The 16,864-nt window shown below is 39.5% G+C and overlaps 1 protein-coding gene across 2 annotated transcripts in view; it reads right to left on the bottom strand.

Annotated features, from left to right (window-relative positions):
- Positions 1-16,663, bottom strand: part of Dsc1 (desmocollin 1) — a 29,595-nt gene extending 12,932 nt beyond the window's left edge. For both annotated transcript variants that reach the window (XM_050135069.1, XM_050135070.1), the window contains exons 1-7: positions 16,601-16,663; positions 14,089-14,173; positions 12,236-12,438; positions 10,996-11,115; positions 9,446-9,601; positions 3,387-3,531; positions 1,469-1,635 (exon numbers count right to left, since the gene is read on the bottom strand). In XM_050135069.1, coding sequence (XP_049991026.1) covers positions 1,469-1,635; positions 3,387-3,531; positions 9,446-9,601; positions 10,996-11,115; positions 12,236-12,438; positions 14,089-14,173; positions 16,601-16,663 — 939 coding nt within the window. The remainder of the gene's footprint in view (positions 1-1,468; positions 1,636-3,386; positions 3,532-9,445; positions 9,602-10,995; positions 11,116-12,235; positions 12,439-14,088; positions 14,174-16,600) is intronic.
- Between the last annotated feature and the right edge of the window lie 201 nt (positions 16,664-16,864).

Genomic DNA, 16,864 nt, shown 5'->3' with positions numbered 1-16,864 from the left:
GGAAGGGAGGGAGAGGGGAAGAAAGGAAGGAAGGAAGGAAGGGAGGGAGGGAGGGAGGGAGGGAGGGAGGGAAGGAAGGAAGGAAGGAAGGAAGGAAGGAAGGAAGGAAGGAAGGAAGGAAGGAAGGAAGGAAAGAGAGAGGTTTTATTAGGAAACAATATTTTCCCTCACTTGGAGTTATCATATATACTCTGTGCTGTGATGATATTACAAATATGCTTTTAAAATTATATGTCTGTGTTTACATAACTGCATGCCCATCCCTGATTATTATTTAATAAATAACATTATAAATACAAATACAAAACAAGAAATCAAACAAATAGTACAGCTAATTTCAATTATCTCTTTGCCTAGATTTAGATTCACCTAGGGGACATACCTCCTGGCATACCTGAAAGGGCGTGTCCAGAGGTTTGACAGTGTGGACAGCACCATCCTGTAGGCTAAGATTCCAGACTAGTGTAAGGAGAAATGGAGACAGAGAGCAGAGCTGGAGAGTTCAGCTCCCCGTGGTTCCTGACTAGGAAGTGTGACCAGCAGCCTCACACCACGTCTTCCTGCCGTGTGAACTGTGCTCTCACATCTGAGCACAGACAAACCCTTCCTTCCTTGAGTTGATCTTGTCAGATGTTTAGTCACGACAAAGGAAAGGGAACCAACTACCAAAACGTGGATGTTTGTGCCAAGTACCCAAGCGCAGATGTTTACGTGTAAAATTTAAACTTATCCATAATTGGCAAAACTTAAGCAAAACCCAGGTACTCTTTAGCTGAGAAATGAGTAAAAAGACTGGTATATTGAGATGATGGAAGGATAGTTTGTCCTGTAAAGTAATCAGCTACTGGGCTCTAAAAAGGCATGGGGGTAGTGAAGATAGTAGGAGAGAGCAGCCAGTCTGGAAAGACTTCACATTGTATGGCTCAGACTGTGACAGTCTGGAAAGGGTGGACTATGAAGAATCGCTCTCCTTCTCTTCCACCCTATGTGTGTGTGCGCGTGTGTGTGTGTGTATAGCTATAAATGACGTATATTTGCATACATCAGTGATTCAGGAGTTAAAGAGGGAGAAGTACCAATAGACAGTAGCCCTCTAGCTGTGGACCTGTGCAGCATGGGGATGCTCTATTTACCAGTGGCTCTAGAACTGCCTTAACAAAGCATTTTGTTACTTTTAAAAATGGCATACATTATAGTGACGTTATGTTTTCAAAATCAAAAATGAAATAAATTAGAGCAATGTTATCAGGACCATGTATCAGCACAATGAGAGCAAGTCAGACCTGTCTTCACCTTGTACTATCTCAACATCTTTGCAGAGGCAAAAAAAAAAAGTCCCCAGAGAATCCTTGGGCTTAGCCTGGGAAGAATGCTTAGGGAGTAAGCACTTGGGCTGTCCTGTAATCATGCTGGCGGTAATTACCGGCTTAAACACAGTGACTGTGGAATTAAGGCACTGAGCCCTTACCTCTCTGTCCAGTAAAGGGGAGGTGGTGGTGATCACACCTGTGTCAGGGTGTATGGAGAAGTGCCTGGGGTGATCTGGGATTTGTTGTAGGATTTTGAATCTCAAACGAGTGTGTAGGGTTCCTGGTTCATCGTTGTCTATGGCAGTCACTTGTCCTACTGAAGTTCCTGTTTAGATGAAGTCAATTTTGTCAAAAATTTAAATCATAATTTAATTGTGTTATAAACAAAAAATACAGATATAATTGCATTAGATTGTCAACACACACTTGAGAGAATTAAATGTGAATTACACAAATGCGCTGTTCAGAGAATAATCACAGACTGGACATTAGAGCCTCACAGTCACTTTTGAGAGGGAAGCATCATATCTGGACATGACCCAGCAACAGAACGCAGAGGGCCATAACTAACAACACTTATTACAAATGTTGTAAACACCAGGCAGTTTTCTTACATTTTTCCCGAAGCCTAGGGCACGATCCTGGCCTCATATATTCTCTCTGAGGTACCAGCCAGATACCCTCTTCTAGAATCTTCCAAGCTGAATAAAAACCCAGCAGTTCTCTGTCCACTACAATATTTCTGTAATATTGTACCACCAACACCAAGTAACCTTAGGGAAAACTGAATCAAATAAAGATTACTAGATTTGTGGTCATGATACAAAAAGGAAAAGATATGACCTAAGTCCAAGCACAAGATGAAATTTAAGGACATTTGTGATGACAGCTTATTGCTGGAGAGGATGTGGGGTAAAGGGACCACTCCTGCATTGTTGGTGGGAGTGCAAACTGGTACAGCTTCTTTGGATATCAGTGTGGCAGTTTCTCAGAAAATTAGGAAATAACTTTTTTCATGACGCAGCAACATCACTTTTGGGTATATACCCAAAGATGCTCAATCATACTACAAGGATTTGTGTTAAATTATGTTCACAGCAGCATTATTTGTAATAGCCAGAACCTGGAAGCAACCTAGATGCCCCTCCACCAAAAAATTGATAAAGAAAATATGGTACATTTTACATAATGCAGTACTACACAGCAGTAAAAAAAAATGCCATCTCAAAATTTACAGGAAAAATGGATGGATCTAGAAAAAAACATATTGAGTGAGGTAACCCAGACCCAGAAAGACAAACATAATATGTAGTCAATCATACGTGGGTTCTAGACATAAAACAAAGAAAAACCAGCCTACAGCCTACAACCCCAGAGAACCCAGACAACAGAGAGGACCCTAAGAGAGACATACATGGATCTACATAGGAAGGAGAAAAACGCAAGCTCTCCTGAGTAAACTGAGAGCATGGAAGTCAGGGGAAACGGTAAAAGGGGAGAGGAGAGGAGGGGAGGGAAGTGAAAGAAAATATATAGCTCAATAAAAACAATTTAAAAAAGAAAATTTGCTCCAACCAATTTAACCTTTAATAGAAAAACCATTTCTAGCATGTAAACAAAAGATGAGTATAATCCAAAGTACCAAAACAACATGAAATGAAATTATAAAATTAAACTTTTGAGACAGTATCTTTCTATGTGGCCAAGGCTAGCCTTACAAAGTCCTGATTGGCCTTGAGTCACAGATATCACTGACATCTGCTTTCTGGGTGCTGGGGTTTAAGGTATGTGCCAGCATGCCTGGCAAGCATTTTACCTTGCAGCATTTTAAAGTGCAAATATCTTTTTATTATATCGTTGTGAAATCTCCACTTATGACTGAGGGGCTTGCTGCTAAGCCTGGCAATCTGTGTTTAAGACCCCAAATCCACTGTGCAGAGAGCCACTCCTTGATAGCCTCATGCACACACAGACACACACACACATATACAAATGCACACATTCACACACAAATACACACACATGCACACGCATAAGACGTACATACAAAAATAAATTATAAATGTTTGAACTTACCAGTTCGGCAATTTTCAGGCACACTAAAAACTGTCAGTTTGGTTTCAAAATATGGGGCGTTGTCATTGTCATCTTCAACCTTGAACAGCAAGGGGAGAGGATAGTCCGGAGCATAGCCATCAGCAGTGGTTGCGTATCCATACACCTGGAAGGCAGACAACATTATCAGCTGGTTCCTACGTGACAAAACATGCACAATGCAAGCCCAGAAGTAGGGCAAAAGGTGTTGCTTAAAAACAACATGCACAGGCATGTGTAGCTAAGCAATAATGCGATGCATAAAATGCATATCACTGTGTGCATGCACCATGCAGTTTCAGCCACCTTGAAGAGTCATTTCTCATTATTCTCCTACCAAAGTCCCATGTGCTCCCATACCATGAGCTCCAAGTGCTTTTGGAATTAATTGTGTGACTTTTGACATGTTAGAACACAGGAAGACTCATTGCAGTTATGGTTATAATAACAACTATCAAAGCTTACAACATGCTCCAATTTTAATATACACAGATATATATCACAATTATATCTAGGTGATACCTCTACTTATATTTTCTAACAAAAACATTTCTAATAAAATGTTAATAAAAACATATTAATATCGCCTAAACTACATGACAATAAGATAATCTTGATCCAAGTTGCCAGGATTTAATGGTTTTTACCTCTAAATTCTATCCAGCTGTTTTTGTACTCTGTGATTGGTGCATAGTGAATTTTCAGTACGTAGATATTGAACTAAACAGCCCACTATTCTAACTAACACTTCCATCCCAATCCCTGTCACTACCAACCCATCATCACCATCATGACCATCACCATAACCTCCATCACCATCACCATCACCATCATCATCCCCGTAGCCATTGTGGTGGTGTGAATGAGAATGGCCCCTATAGACTCACATATTGAGCATTTGGTTCCAGCTTGTAGACTGTAAAGAAGGATTGTATAATTTTGTTGGAGGAGATGTGTCACCAGGGTGGGCTTTGAGGTTGCAAACACTCATTCCAAGCCTAGTCTTACTCTCTCTGCCCACAATTTTCAGATCAGATGTGAGCTCTCAGCTAGTGCTCCAGTGCCATGGTTGCCTGCCTGGGGCTACTCCCCACCATGATGATTATGAACCAACCCTCTAAAACTGTAAGGAAGCCCCCAATTAATAATTTATCATTTGCCTTGGTTATGCTGTATCTTTACATCCTTACTCTAAGAACCCATCATCACTGTAAGTGTCATGGCATATCACCATCACCACCATCACCACCATCTCAGCATCATCATCACCACAGCACCATCATCCATCATCACCACTGTAATTGTCATGCCATATCACCATCATCACCACCACCATCACCACCATCACCATCACCACCACCATCACCACCATCACCATCACCACCACCATCACCACCATCAGCACCATCAACACCATCATCACCATCTCAGCATCATCATCACCACATCACCATCATCCATCATCACCACTATACCTGTCATCGCATATCACCATCATCACCATCATCACCAGCGCAACATCATCATAATCACAGCACCAATCATCACACTGCGCCCTCACCACCATATTTAAAACATTCAAATATCACACTATTCAGCCTTCCAACAATTCCTCTCCTCTCCTGCTAGGTTGAATGGATATTTTTTCACGAAAGGATGATTTTAAAATTTAAGACTAGATAAAAACCTAAAATTATCTGTTAGATGACAGATGTCCTCAGACGTGAAGCTGGAGAGTCACTGGTATTTCCCCACATTACCTAACGCAGCAACACAGTGCCTTATATAGAATAAATTTTTAAAAATAAAAAAAAAACACTTTTTATTCCAGTCAGTCATTTTTCCTTTTATAAAGGCAATTACTCCTTAGGCTTGAGCCTCCTGTATTAATTCTTCTACCTTATTACTACGGCATTAAGACATCTCTCAATGTCCAGTGAGTTCCTCCTGTTTACCCTTCCCCTGGAAATCATGTTTCCTACATGTAGCTTTAAATAATAATATGTCGTCCACCGATATTGGGCTGCATATAAGGATGCTTTTACACCCTCTTCTTTGGGCTCCGTGACCTTGTGTCACTTGCTATAATGGTTTCAGTGCCATGGATCTGTTATTTTTATAGCCTTTCCCTTTACATTTTTTCTGGAGAAATATGTTTCCTTCAGCCCTTTTATGCTTTCCTTTGTTGAAATGTCTGTCATCTTGGAGAACTTTCAAAGAGCTCCACCCAGGATTTGGAATTGAAGTCTGGCCTGACAGTGAGAATAACTAGTGTAGACTGAGTGAGAACTTGGGACAAGCAATGACAAATCTGAACAGGCCCACAAGGGCCATAACAACACACAGAATGACAAAGGATAGAACTCATGTCTGGGAACGGGATCAGCATCTTTCCACAGGATGCTTCTGGTTGAAAAGGGAAAAAGAGGCCAGGGTTTTGTAGATTATTTTCGAAGGTACAAATCTCCAACAACTAAAGAGAAATGATTTGTGGAATAATTTTGAATGGGTAAAGAAATCTTGCTCTTTATAAGAAAAAGTACATAGAAAGCAATCTGTTGAAATGCCCTCTGTCATGAATCCATATAAGATTAAGTAAATTTAATGATTAAACAATCAAACAAACAAAAAAAAAAACCCACGTTTACTGTAATAATGGAATGACCTGCTCGGAAAATCTTCAGAAGCCAAGATTAAACAACACAGCATGGGGCGGAAGATAGAACATGAACACAGTGAGAATAAATATTGAGTTAGCCTCAAAATTGTCTTTCTTAGTCATTGGCTAAATGAAATTATTTTAAATACAGCCATTTATTATTAAAATCTCACATTTGTATAAATTAAATAAAAGTGGATGATCAGGAAGTTGCATCAAAGCCCTCAGTACAAAATTCTGGAGCATGCATATTTCATGTCTCTAAAGAGTTATGTTCGCATGTGATATTGCCAAAGCTGTGTCATCCACCTCTGTGAACACCTCTGTGGTAGGAAGGATAGCTAGTAGCAGCCTAAAATTAAGAAGACCGACTTCTGAAGGTTATGTTTCACTAAGATACAAAGAACGGTGATAGATATAAGATGTACTGGAAGAATAAGCCATACAGTATAACTTTTTATAATGAATTGTTGGAAAAGACCACAAGAACTGGAGGTGGCAGATGACTCCAAGGACACAGTGTCCTTCAGACACAGCAGGACGGATGCACAGGTGAACTCAGACTGTGGAAGCACAGGGCAGCACAGGGTCAAACAGAGAAATTCCAGCACTAGAAGGAGAAGTGGGCACAAATGCTACCTCTAATGGACAAGCTATTCACAATTAATACCTGCAAGAAAGAGAAACTATGTATTTTTCAATAAACCATCATTGGTTGTATAAACCACACTCCAAGGAAGGCTCCAACTCAAGTGCAGTTAACCAACACAATACAAAGGCCATGTTTTTCATGTGAGGGGTTTTTTTTCTTCCCATTTTGATACCTTTGTCTTTCTGAGTTTTTTGTTTTATTTGTTTGTTTGTGTCTTTTTTATTTGTTTTGTTTTGTTTTTTAGAGAGAGATTAAGTTGGATGAGTAGGGAGGTAGGGAGGGCTAAGAGGAGTTAGGGAGAGTATAATTTTTAAATATAAAAGAGAAAGGGACAAATATATTTATATAGTCTTTTATAGTAAGCTAAAAATAATTAAACGGCCATTTTAAAACATTGATATATAATTTTAGAGCATATTAATTAAAACTTTTCCTTTGACAAAATATTCCTTTCTGTTTCTAGTGAGTTTATAGTTTGCCTTGTGTTTATATCTTCTTGTGATACTTCACTTAGTAAATTCTAGTTTAAAAAAAACATATTTTGCAAGTGGTATTTCTTAATGCCAATTTAGACCTAAACATTAGAAAAGCAGGGTAGTTCTCAAAGGGAAACTGCTCAAAACCTAATGTTAAATATAGACTCCGAATTATTTTATTCAGCTCTCCCATAAAAGTGTAAAACTGGCAAAGTACACAGCAAGAAAGGAGCTCTGGGCACACAGAATGTTGATTCACAGGAAGGAAGTGTATGGCTGAGGAGGCTGGGGGAGGGGCTGTGAAGGAATTGGGGATGAATGCAGACAAAGACAAAAATTCATTGTATAAATGTATGAAAATGTCAAGCAATAATAAAAACTTTTAAAATACCAAAGAATCTTATTTTAACAATCCCCCAGCAGTATTTATAGTAAGAAACAAGGAAGAACAGAAGGTTGAAAGCCAGCCCTTATCAGAACTCTGTCAGAGTGTTAAGTGAAAAAGATCCCTCAACAGCACAGCAGATGGCTTCTTAAGTCTCCGGCAGAGTGCCTTCTGGGTAATCGCTCTGCTTCTGGGAAGGTGCTGTCAAGGCAGCAAATGGTTGTGCCATCTCTAGCAAGCTTCAGTTGTGTGTGGATTGAAAGGTGAAAGCAGTTCCGGTGGGGCTTGGTGTGGGATACACAGTTAGCTTACATAGGTAAGACCCTGGGGTCAATCGCCAGGATCAAGAGAAGCAGAGATGAAAATGAGAAGCATGCTGGGCTAGAGACAGCTCTGCAGCAGAGCTCTTGCTGGCCTCCTCTGCCCAATGCTTGTGTCCCACTCCCAACCCTTCGGCAATTCAAAATGAACAAGTTACATGGTGCTTGGCTTCTCTCTGCTATAGCTTCAGTAAACATTCTTCAGAAAGCGTTTCAGATTATTAGAAGTAAAACATGTTTAATCTAGAGAACTGAAGAGGCATAAAATGATAAGAAAGTGTCACAAGAGCCCACCCTTTGTGCTCCGTGCTGAAGTATCTACAGTGGAAATTGTGTTGTTTTAAAACTCATGCTACCTTATGAGTTCTCTGATGAATATTCCAGAACAAACACCAGCCTCCTCTTTGTCTCCTCTTGATTTAGTCTTCTGCCTTTGTATTTCACATTCCAAATGTCAAGTACAGTCTAACTCAGGTTAGAGCTGGCTGTAGGTGTTTATCTTCCCATCCCTCTTCCCTCTCATCTCCTCTACCCCCCCCCATTTTTCTTTCCATTCTTCTCTTACTATTTTGATAGGCTATCACTAAGTAGCCCAGGCTGGCCTTGAATTCAAAATCCTCCTGTCTTGGCCTCACCTCTGCTTGTTGGAATGGCATGCCTGTCTAACAACAAGCCTGGCTTCAAATAGGTCGGCCATTCTTTTGCAAATACACCTTCTTGGGAGTCCTCCACTCCTCCTTCTCACAGCAGTTAACTTCTTTCATAGGTGGCTATGAATATGGCTATCAGCCTCCCTTAGTTGGTAACTAAATTGGGAATTGTAAGAACTTAACTAATGTCCCTCGACATCATCCTCCTAAGACAATGAGGATATCTCTTGTACACCCCTTAAAAATTAGAATGCTAAGTAGATGTGTACATTTGTCTTTAGGTAGAAGAATAAGACAGATTGGTAAATAAGTTCTAGATGCCTAGGAAGACAAAATACTATTAAAGGGTTAAATTTCTGAAGAACAGAGAAGGAGGAAGTAGCACCATGCTTAGCAAGGCCTGAAATGGTGGACCCAACCGACTTATGTACGCATTCAGTACCCCTTGGGTTATGGCCTCCAGCTCAGAACAACTAGGTCAGACTTTCTGGGCATCAGCCCAAAATCAGTTGTTTTGCTTATCTTGTTTTCTAGATCTCATGTGTTTTATGACATAAAAACATGGGCAACAGTAATTGAAGTATTTTATTATAGAGAACTTTGAGCCCAAAGAAAATCTTTGTCACTTCTCCAGAGCATACGGATAAATGTCTGTGCTTGAAAATTTTGTCATGGTATTTTTACACATCCTTCTCTCCTCTACCCATTGCCCCCCTTGTTATACATACTGTCTGTTTTTCAGCCTAGTGCCAAGGGAACTTAAAGTTTATATTGAATACTAATAATATTCTACATATTGAACAAATTATTAGAACTTAATATTGTAAAAAATAATGTTTAAAATATCAATACATGAATAATAAACACCTACTCTTAAATAAATATTTCAGCAATCTTACCAAAAATTGATCATACTGCTCACGGTCAATGCTCCTGGTACAATAGATGTCCCCAGTGTCTTTCTCTATGTAGAACAAATTGAAAGGCTCTTTGTCCACTCCTGGTCCACTGATGGAGTAAAAGATGGTATAATTCTGGGCAGCATCAGATTGAATCTACAATAGGAAGAGATTATTTAGAGAGGAACAAATATATGTTTTGGGGTTGGTTTTTTGTTTTTGTTTTTTGAGACAGGGTTTCTCTCCATAGCTTTGAAGCTCTGAGTGCTGGGATTAAAGGTATGCACCACCACCGCCCAGCAAAACAAATAGATCTTGATTAATATCTTAATCTAGACTCTTGTGTGAGTTTACTTTCAATCACTTTCTCTCTTTCCTTTGCTCCTTAAGCCAACATCTTCCTTTTTTTTTTCAGCATCCTATCTTCATCTTTTCATGTGTGAAACCACAGACTCTGTCCCTTGTTTGATCTCTAATGTTTTCCTTTCCATACAGTTCTGAGGCCTGGAGAGCAGTGTGCCTTTGCCATCCTGTCCTTCCTGTGATTTCAAATTATTTAGCGTTGAAAATTGTACAATCTCAGTGATACAACTTCATGCACAATTATTTCAGCAGACTGCATATTGTTCCAAAGCTGCGCTATGCTTTTATATCAGTGTGTGACAGCGAGTCAGCCCACTTACTAAACCAAAAAGTAGCCAAGTTTTAGGGAATAAGTGTTTATTTAAGCCAAAGTTGAATTATGCAAAACTGGTAGACCTATTCTCTGCAAATTAATGCTTAGAAATCTAGCATCTAGGGTTGGAGAGATGGCTCAAGAGTGTAGGTGCTTGCTGCCAAACCTGACCACCTGAGTTTAAATCTTGGCACCTACATAGTGGAAGGAGAGAGCCAACTACTGCTAGCCATCTCCTGACCCATACACATGTGTTTCTATGGTGCATTGATGCTCCTGATCCCAAATAAATAAGTAAAGTGTTAAACACACACACTTTAAAAACTAGTATAAGAAATGAAGAAACTCTATGGAATCATTATATGTTCCTCATTGTGATGAATAGATGATACCTGTACTGCTAATAACTTAAATCCTTCATTCAGTATTTCATACATTATTTATTTATGTACTTTATTGGGAGGTGGGGATAGAACGTAGGACCCTGTGCATGCTTGGAAACATACTACCACTGAGCCACATTAAAGTTGCATTTTAGTTGTTTAGTTTCGTGTTCTCGTGCTACTCCTAACGGTAAGAACAGGGGCCTGTCTGACTCTTTTGCTGACTTTTAGGACCCTATTGCTCAGACTGAGTTGCTTTGCCCAGCCTTAATATGAGGGGAGGTGCTTAGTCTGATTGCAACATTGAATAGGCATACATGTGAGGCCTACAGAATCGGAGGAGTGGATGGAGGGGAACAGAAAAGAGGTCAGGGGTGGAGAGGTTTGGAGGAGAGGCGGGAGGGGAACCTGCAGTTGGGGTGTAAAATGAATAAATATAAATGAATAAAATATTTAACACATCTGAAAATTTAAAAAACCATGGGACAGACCTGTTGAACGTGTTGTGGGAATGGACCTAATGAGTTCTCCATCAGCGAACACGGAATTGGAGCCCATCTCCTCTTACTGCGCTTGTGCACTGGGTCTTCCATATGTCTCTTCCTAAATACCTACATTTGATGAGCAATGAAATACAGCATTATTTAGCATTGCCAAAACTGTGGTTTTCCATGTACTGCAAGATAGAGAAAATAAGTAAGGATGATACATGACAGTATCATGGGCAATCTCTAAAGAATTTGTATTATGCTTTTTCAGTAAACACACACACACATGCACCCACACACACTGACCTCAGACTACATCCTTTTCCCTAGTTCTATCTATTTCCTGATGTAACCAGTCAGCTGTCAGAATTTGGTTGTTCAGTGATATAAACATCTTTGTGAAGTTATTGACTTTTCCTGGCTCTGCATTGATGATCTATTAGCAAAATACTTAAGAACTGGCTTCATTTCATACAGAATAGTACAGGTGAAATCCATGGAAACCTTGTCTACAAATATTTCTGTACCACCACAAAAATGCGAACAGCATCTATTCAAGAAACTTTCATGCAATTGGATAAAAAGAATAATGTTTTATAAGTACAAAGCTTATATTAAATTCAATGAAGAATGGTCTTTGTAATCAAAAGAGGTTTAGTTCAGAAATCTGTTTATGAATTTAATCAGTAGTTTTAAGAGTCTAAGTCATTATACTGAGTTTACTCAAAGGCAGCTGTGAAGGGTGGCAATCTCCTCATGCCTAGGACTCATTACTCTTAAATACAAGACAGTGGATTCAAGGCGCACATACCCCTATTGACCGGGCCACATAGCCACTCTAAAGACAGGGGCCTTAGAGTTTTCTACTATGCAAGCAGGTCCCCTTGATGAGTGACATAAGCCCCATTGAAAGGAAGCCACAGGGAAGGGTGGCACTGCGTGGCCGGCTTCATTGTTCTCTGAGACACTCCCCAGCCTTGTTCTTGTTCCTCAGGTTAGCTGTTCTTCCCACCACACCTCAAAATGTATCTGAATCCTTTGATATTCCGACTTTGCTCACGGGCCTTGGTCTTCTTCAGCAATACCAACTGTGTAAATAGTGTATATGCCACTCCCTTTAACAGTCCAGTCCTCGGTTGTGAGAATGTTGAGTGCAAAAGACAAAGAAATCACTCAAGGATGACGTTAGCCTTGCAGACGCAATGGAGGCCCTGTAAGGACCTCTGGCCCCAACTGACTTTACCTTTTTTTCTTTTGCTGACAGTTCAATTTCTATTTCCTTTTGCTCCTGACTCTGACTGTCTGAGAGGAAGATGGAGAACTTCCTCTGCTCAGAGGACAAGAGCAGGTCATGTGTTGTAAAGATTGTGCCATCGTCTAGAACTCTGAAGGCTGGGTCGCTGGACAGGATCAGGCTGGCTGATTTGAGGCACTCGTCCAGATTCACTGCAGGGAGACATTCCACAGCAATGTCAGGCTCAACTGGAAGGGAACGAGTCTTACGGGAATGCCAACCGCCAGTAACACGGGAGGAGCAGAAAGAGGGCGGGACACTGAACACCTGCCCTTCTGAAATGTGGGGGCTGTAAAAACTAGACTAATGGAGTTTTGCCCCCCTCTGTTTTCCTTCCTTCCTTTTTGGCAATGCTGAGGATCCAACCCAGGACCTCATCCAGAAAAGTGAAGCCTCTTCCAACTGAGCTACATCCCTGTCCCTCCCATTACTTTCATCATGAATTCATTTAAGAAACAAACTGTTCTGCAACTTTATTGGATTTGGTTTGCTTCTACTTTCCCCAGTGTCCACAGGTTTGTGAACACAAGTCCTTGACTTCATGATGGTGTGAAAATGACACACATGTGGTCCAACTTCATGACAGTGTGAAAATGACATATGCGTGGGAGCAGCTGACTTTGAGCATGGGGCTTTAATACTGATCTCTTTTTCAAGCTAGGAATATGTGGCCAGAGTTATAAGATGCTCCTAGTGATCCTCAGATGAGGGGATAGTAAGGAACCATGTTTGCAACTGTACAGGGCCCTGTTGCTAAGATACAATGCTTGGTAGACTAGGTGTGCTGAATGCATTTTCCCTTACTTTCAACTTATTGTGGATTTAAGGGGATGTGGTGACTCTATCATGATTCAAAAGCTATCTGGATGTAGATAGGTTAATATATATGTATTTATATCTTTATAGATAGCATATGTAAACATGTATATACATATATAAATACATACAATGTACTATATACATATAATACACTATGAAACAGAAATATATATGTATACAATGTTCTATGAAACAAAATATATATGATTAATACATGTGTAATTTGTATATATTATATACATGATTTAACTATATGTAAATTTCTGTTCTATAGAACATTACAGACTTATATAGCTTTAAATTGCATTCATCATAATATGGTGTCAGTAGATTTTTAGATTAAGTTAAAATTTATTTGGCAATAAGATAAAAGTTATGTTGTAACAGGTGAGAAACCTAGTAAGTTCTTGTGTAATATTTCTCATTAATAATGCAAATACTCTTCACATCAAATCTTTCTGAGTTTGATAAGCTCAGTGCTTATTGCATATTGATGGCTGTGACAGCAAAATGCACTGAAATCTTGTTTGACTTTCACAAGTTAGTCTGTGGAATAGACCATATAAATTCTCAGTAAATATGTACTCATTGCTCTCGACCACAAGTGCAGATTTTATATGGAGCATTTCAACTTTGAGATTTGTTTCATGTTTCATCAGTCAAGAAACCTGACACAGGGGTTCTGGTGCCTGAAGAGCTGATTTGAGATAAGCTTCTGGTTTCGATGCTTCCCTGTGCTCAAACCAAGAGGATTTTCTTCATTCTGTGATGTTTCTAATTTTTCTAGCAAGAAAGATACAAAACCAAATTTGGTAGTTTGGCTACTCTCAACTACCATGAATAAAAAGAGAGCTGCTTTCCAGTGTATGGCAAGTTTTAACGCCAAGCAGCAATTACATAACTTCCGTGCCAAGGCTTCTAAGGGCAGCCAAAAAGTAATCGCAGTAAGTAACAACTGTCCAGTTCCCATGACAGAGTCTCACCTTTGCCTACAAGTGTTTCAGCCTTAAGATGAGCGGGAACTTGAAGAGAAATTTTTTGACAGGCATTGCAAAATAACACCAGAACCTTTAAAAAAAAAAAAAGAACAAATTCAAGTATCATGCTGGATCACATTTTTTTTACAATTTTGTCTTGTCAATAAAATTATTAGTAATTTTAGAAACAAACGTTTTAATCCTCTATTTTTTAACATTCATTTTGAAGTGATTGGTACAGTCTTTAAAATTTCCAGGGTCAGTTAGTATCAGTGAAAAAATTAAGTGACTAGTTTTTAAGACTACAATACTATTATATAATTGCAGCAAAATGTGTTATACACCATTAGATTTATAGAGTATTGCCTGCACGACTGCCGACAAACTGCACAGGCCTTCAGCTTAAAAAAGAACTGAATTCTAGAACTCGATATACATTGATGCACTAACTCTCCAACAGCTTTTTATTATTATTTTTGCTCTTTGAGGTTATTGTTGAGGAAATGAGAAATCATTGAAACATTTTTGAGGCTCATAAAAATAATACTTAGAATTAATCCACTGTCATTAAATCCACTCACTGCTCAGACTGTCTTAGAAAGGAAAAAAAAACTTCAAAATCTGTTTTCAAATCACCTAGCTACATGTTTTAAATTAATAGAATTTAAATAAATTCTCTGAATTTTAATAATATTCAAGGCACAGCTATTGTTATAGGAATTCCAAGGCACACAAACAAATTATATTTTTTTTAAAAAAAATGAGTAAAAGTTATGAGCTTGTAGAATTCTACAAAACATTTTTATTTCTTCTGTGTCACTTTATATTTATCCACTTTCCTCTTTATTAAAATAATTTCATGGTCATAAAAAAAAGACCACAGTTTAGATTTTCTAGTATCACACAGATCAATTTGTGATCAGGTTTTCGCAAAGACCAAGTTCTAAAGTTACAGGACTCAATATTTGCATAAGGATGAACAAAACAGTTAATGTTCATATTAAGGATGCTGTATCCTTCTTCCTCAACTCAAGTCTACTAGGTGTATCATAGCGGCTTAAAACAGGTTGTGAATCTGTTTTACAACTCTGGTAGGCATATATGTGGCAAGCTTCCATTGTATAGGTCACACTTGCATACAGCTGCAATTTAAATAACCACATATGAAAACAAGAGGCCTTCTTATTCATTTGACTTTTAAAAGTATAGTCATCTCTAATGCCAAGAATTACACTAGACCATGCCTCCAGTCTTGCTGGGGATAAAGTCTAGGTAGGCAATTGTCTACAGGTGCAATGTGAGAAAAGCCCTTCATAATTAGAAAGGGATGCACAAACACATACATTTATATATGCAAATATCCATGTACGTACCTTTTATAGGATAAATCTACATTTCCAAACCTATCCTCATTTTAGTTCCTCCCTCTCTTAAGAACCCCTCCTCATAAATGCATCTTCTGTAGACAGAAACAATGGAAGTCTCCAGAAAACCAGTCGTCCCTCTGCCTCCAAGTGAAATTGGGGCCTAAATGGCTTGAAAGGAGCTGTGATCTTCCCAGTCAATATAGGAGTCAAGGGTGAAAGGGCAAAGGATGAGCCAAGGGATAAGGGGCCAGGCAGGGACCAGAACCAAAAGCAAAAAGGAACTGGGTTTAGCCACATTTTACTTAAGCAATGCTAACTCCAGTGGTTTCTGTGTGTTCTTCTCCAAGTAGTCATAGCATGGAAGTGGATCATCAAACCTGCACTATGAATTATTCATATGAAGAAAATGTTTGTGCTCATTCATGAAAATCCCCAAATTCTGAAAACATAATCTACAAATAAAATATTTTTGGTAAAATAAAAACTCAAAAAAAAAAAAACAGGAATCACAGTGCAGAATTTCTAGATGGAGGTTAAAGAAACTTTCCCCATCAAAAGCAAACATAGCAGCATCTTGTAAACAGGTCAAAGTGACTACAACCCAAGTGGAAGGCAGCTTCATGGCTATTCCAGTGACTGACACATTCCTCTTGCTGAGTTGAACTACAACCTCACGTGAAACATTCTATCCATCTTTTAAGGCTTCCTTAGTGAACTAAGAACATCTTGAGTAATTCACAGCTGCATCCAGAATTCTCTTCCCTTTTTGCTGCTCAGTAGAATAACATGTTAAATGCATGAGCGTTATATATGCTTAGTATCTAAAACAAATCTCAGAAACATTTGGACCAAGTTCCAAAAAGGTATTTCACCACTCCTTGGGGGCGGGGGGACACAGAAACCTGAATGAGGGATTCCCTTGAAAGACATTAGGATGCAGGTACTGGAGCTGGAAGAGAAAGCTTATCCCCTCCCATCCAAGGTCCCAAGCCCCTCAACTCTTCTCCAAATTGTTCTCACATCAGGTTTTTTTCCCCCTCTCTCTATCCTCCTTGCCTTTCCTTCCTGCCAAGACTCACTTTCAAGACCCAACTGGCAGGAGGAAGCAGGTGAGAGCATGCCTACTTCCCTAATCCTTGGAGGTTACTCACCAGGAGAGAGAAAAGGAGCTGCTTAGAGAAGGTGCTCCCTGGGGCAGCGGAGGCCACAGCCATCAGAAGAGGTCCCAATGGCCAGGGATGGTGAAGAGCTACTAGAGTGGCCGGTAGAGCAGAGGGAGGCCAGGCAAAGGCTGCTACTTGTCAAGATGCTCTGCGGCCACGTTGGCACAGCTGAGGTGGCTTTGGAAGAGAGTCAGGAGACAAGAGATAAGTAAGAGGAGGAGGAGCGACGGAATGGCCTTCTTCCTTGGCCGC

This window comes from Alexandromys fortis, unplaced genomic scaffold (genome assembly GCF_014885135.2).
Source record: "Alexandromys fortis isolate MF-2015 unplaced genomic scaffold, M_Fortis_MF-2015_v1.1 scaffold_25, whole genome shotgun sequence".
NCBI classification, from domain to species: Eukaryota; Metazoa; Chordata; class Mammalia; order Rodentia; family Cricetidae; genus Alexandromys; species Alexandromys fortis.
Note: the sequence above shows the minus strand (reverse complement) of the source record. Positions and strands in the feature narration are given on the sequence as shown.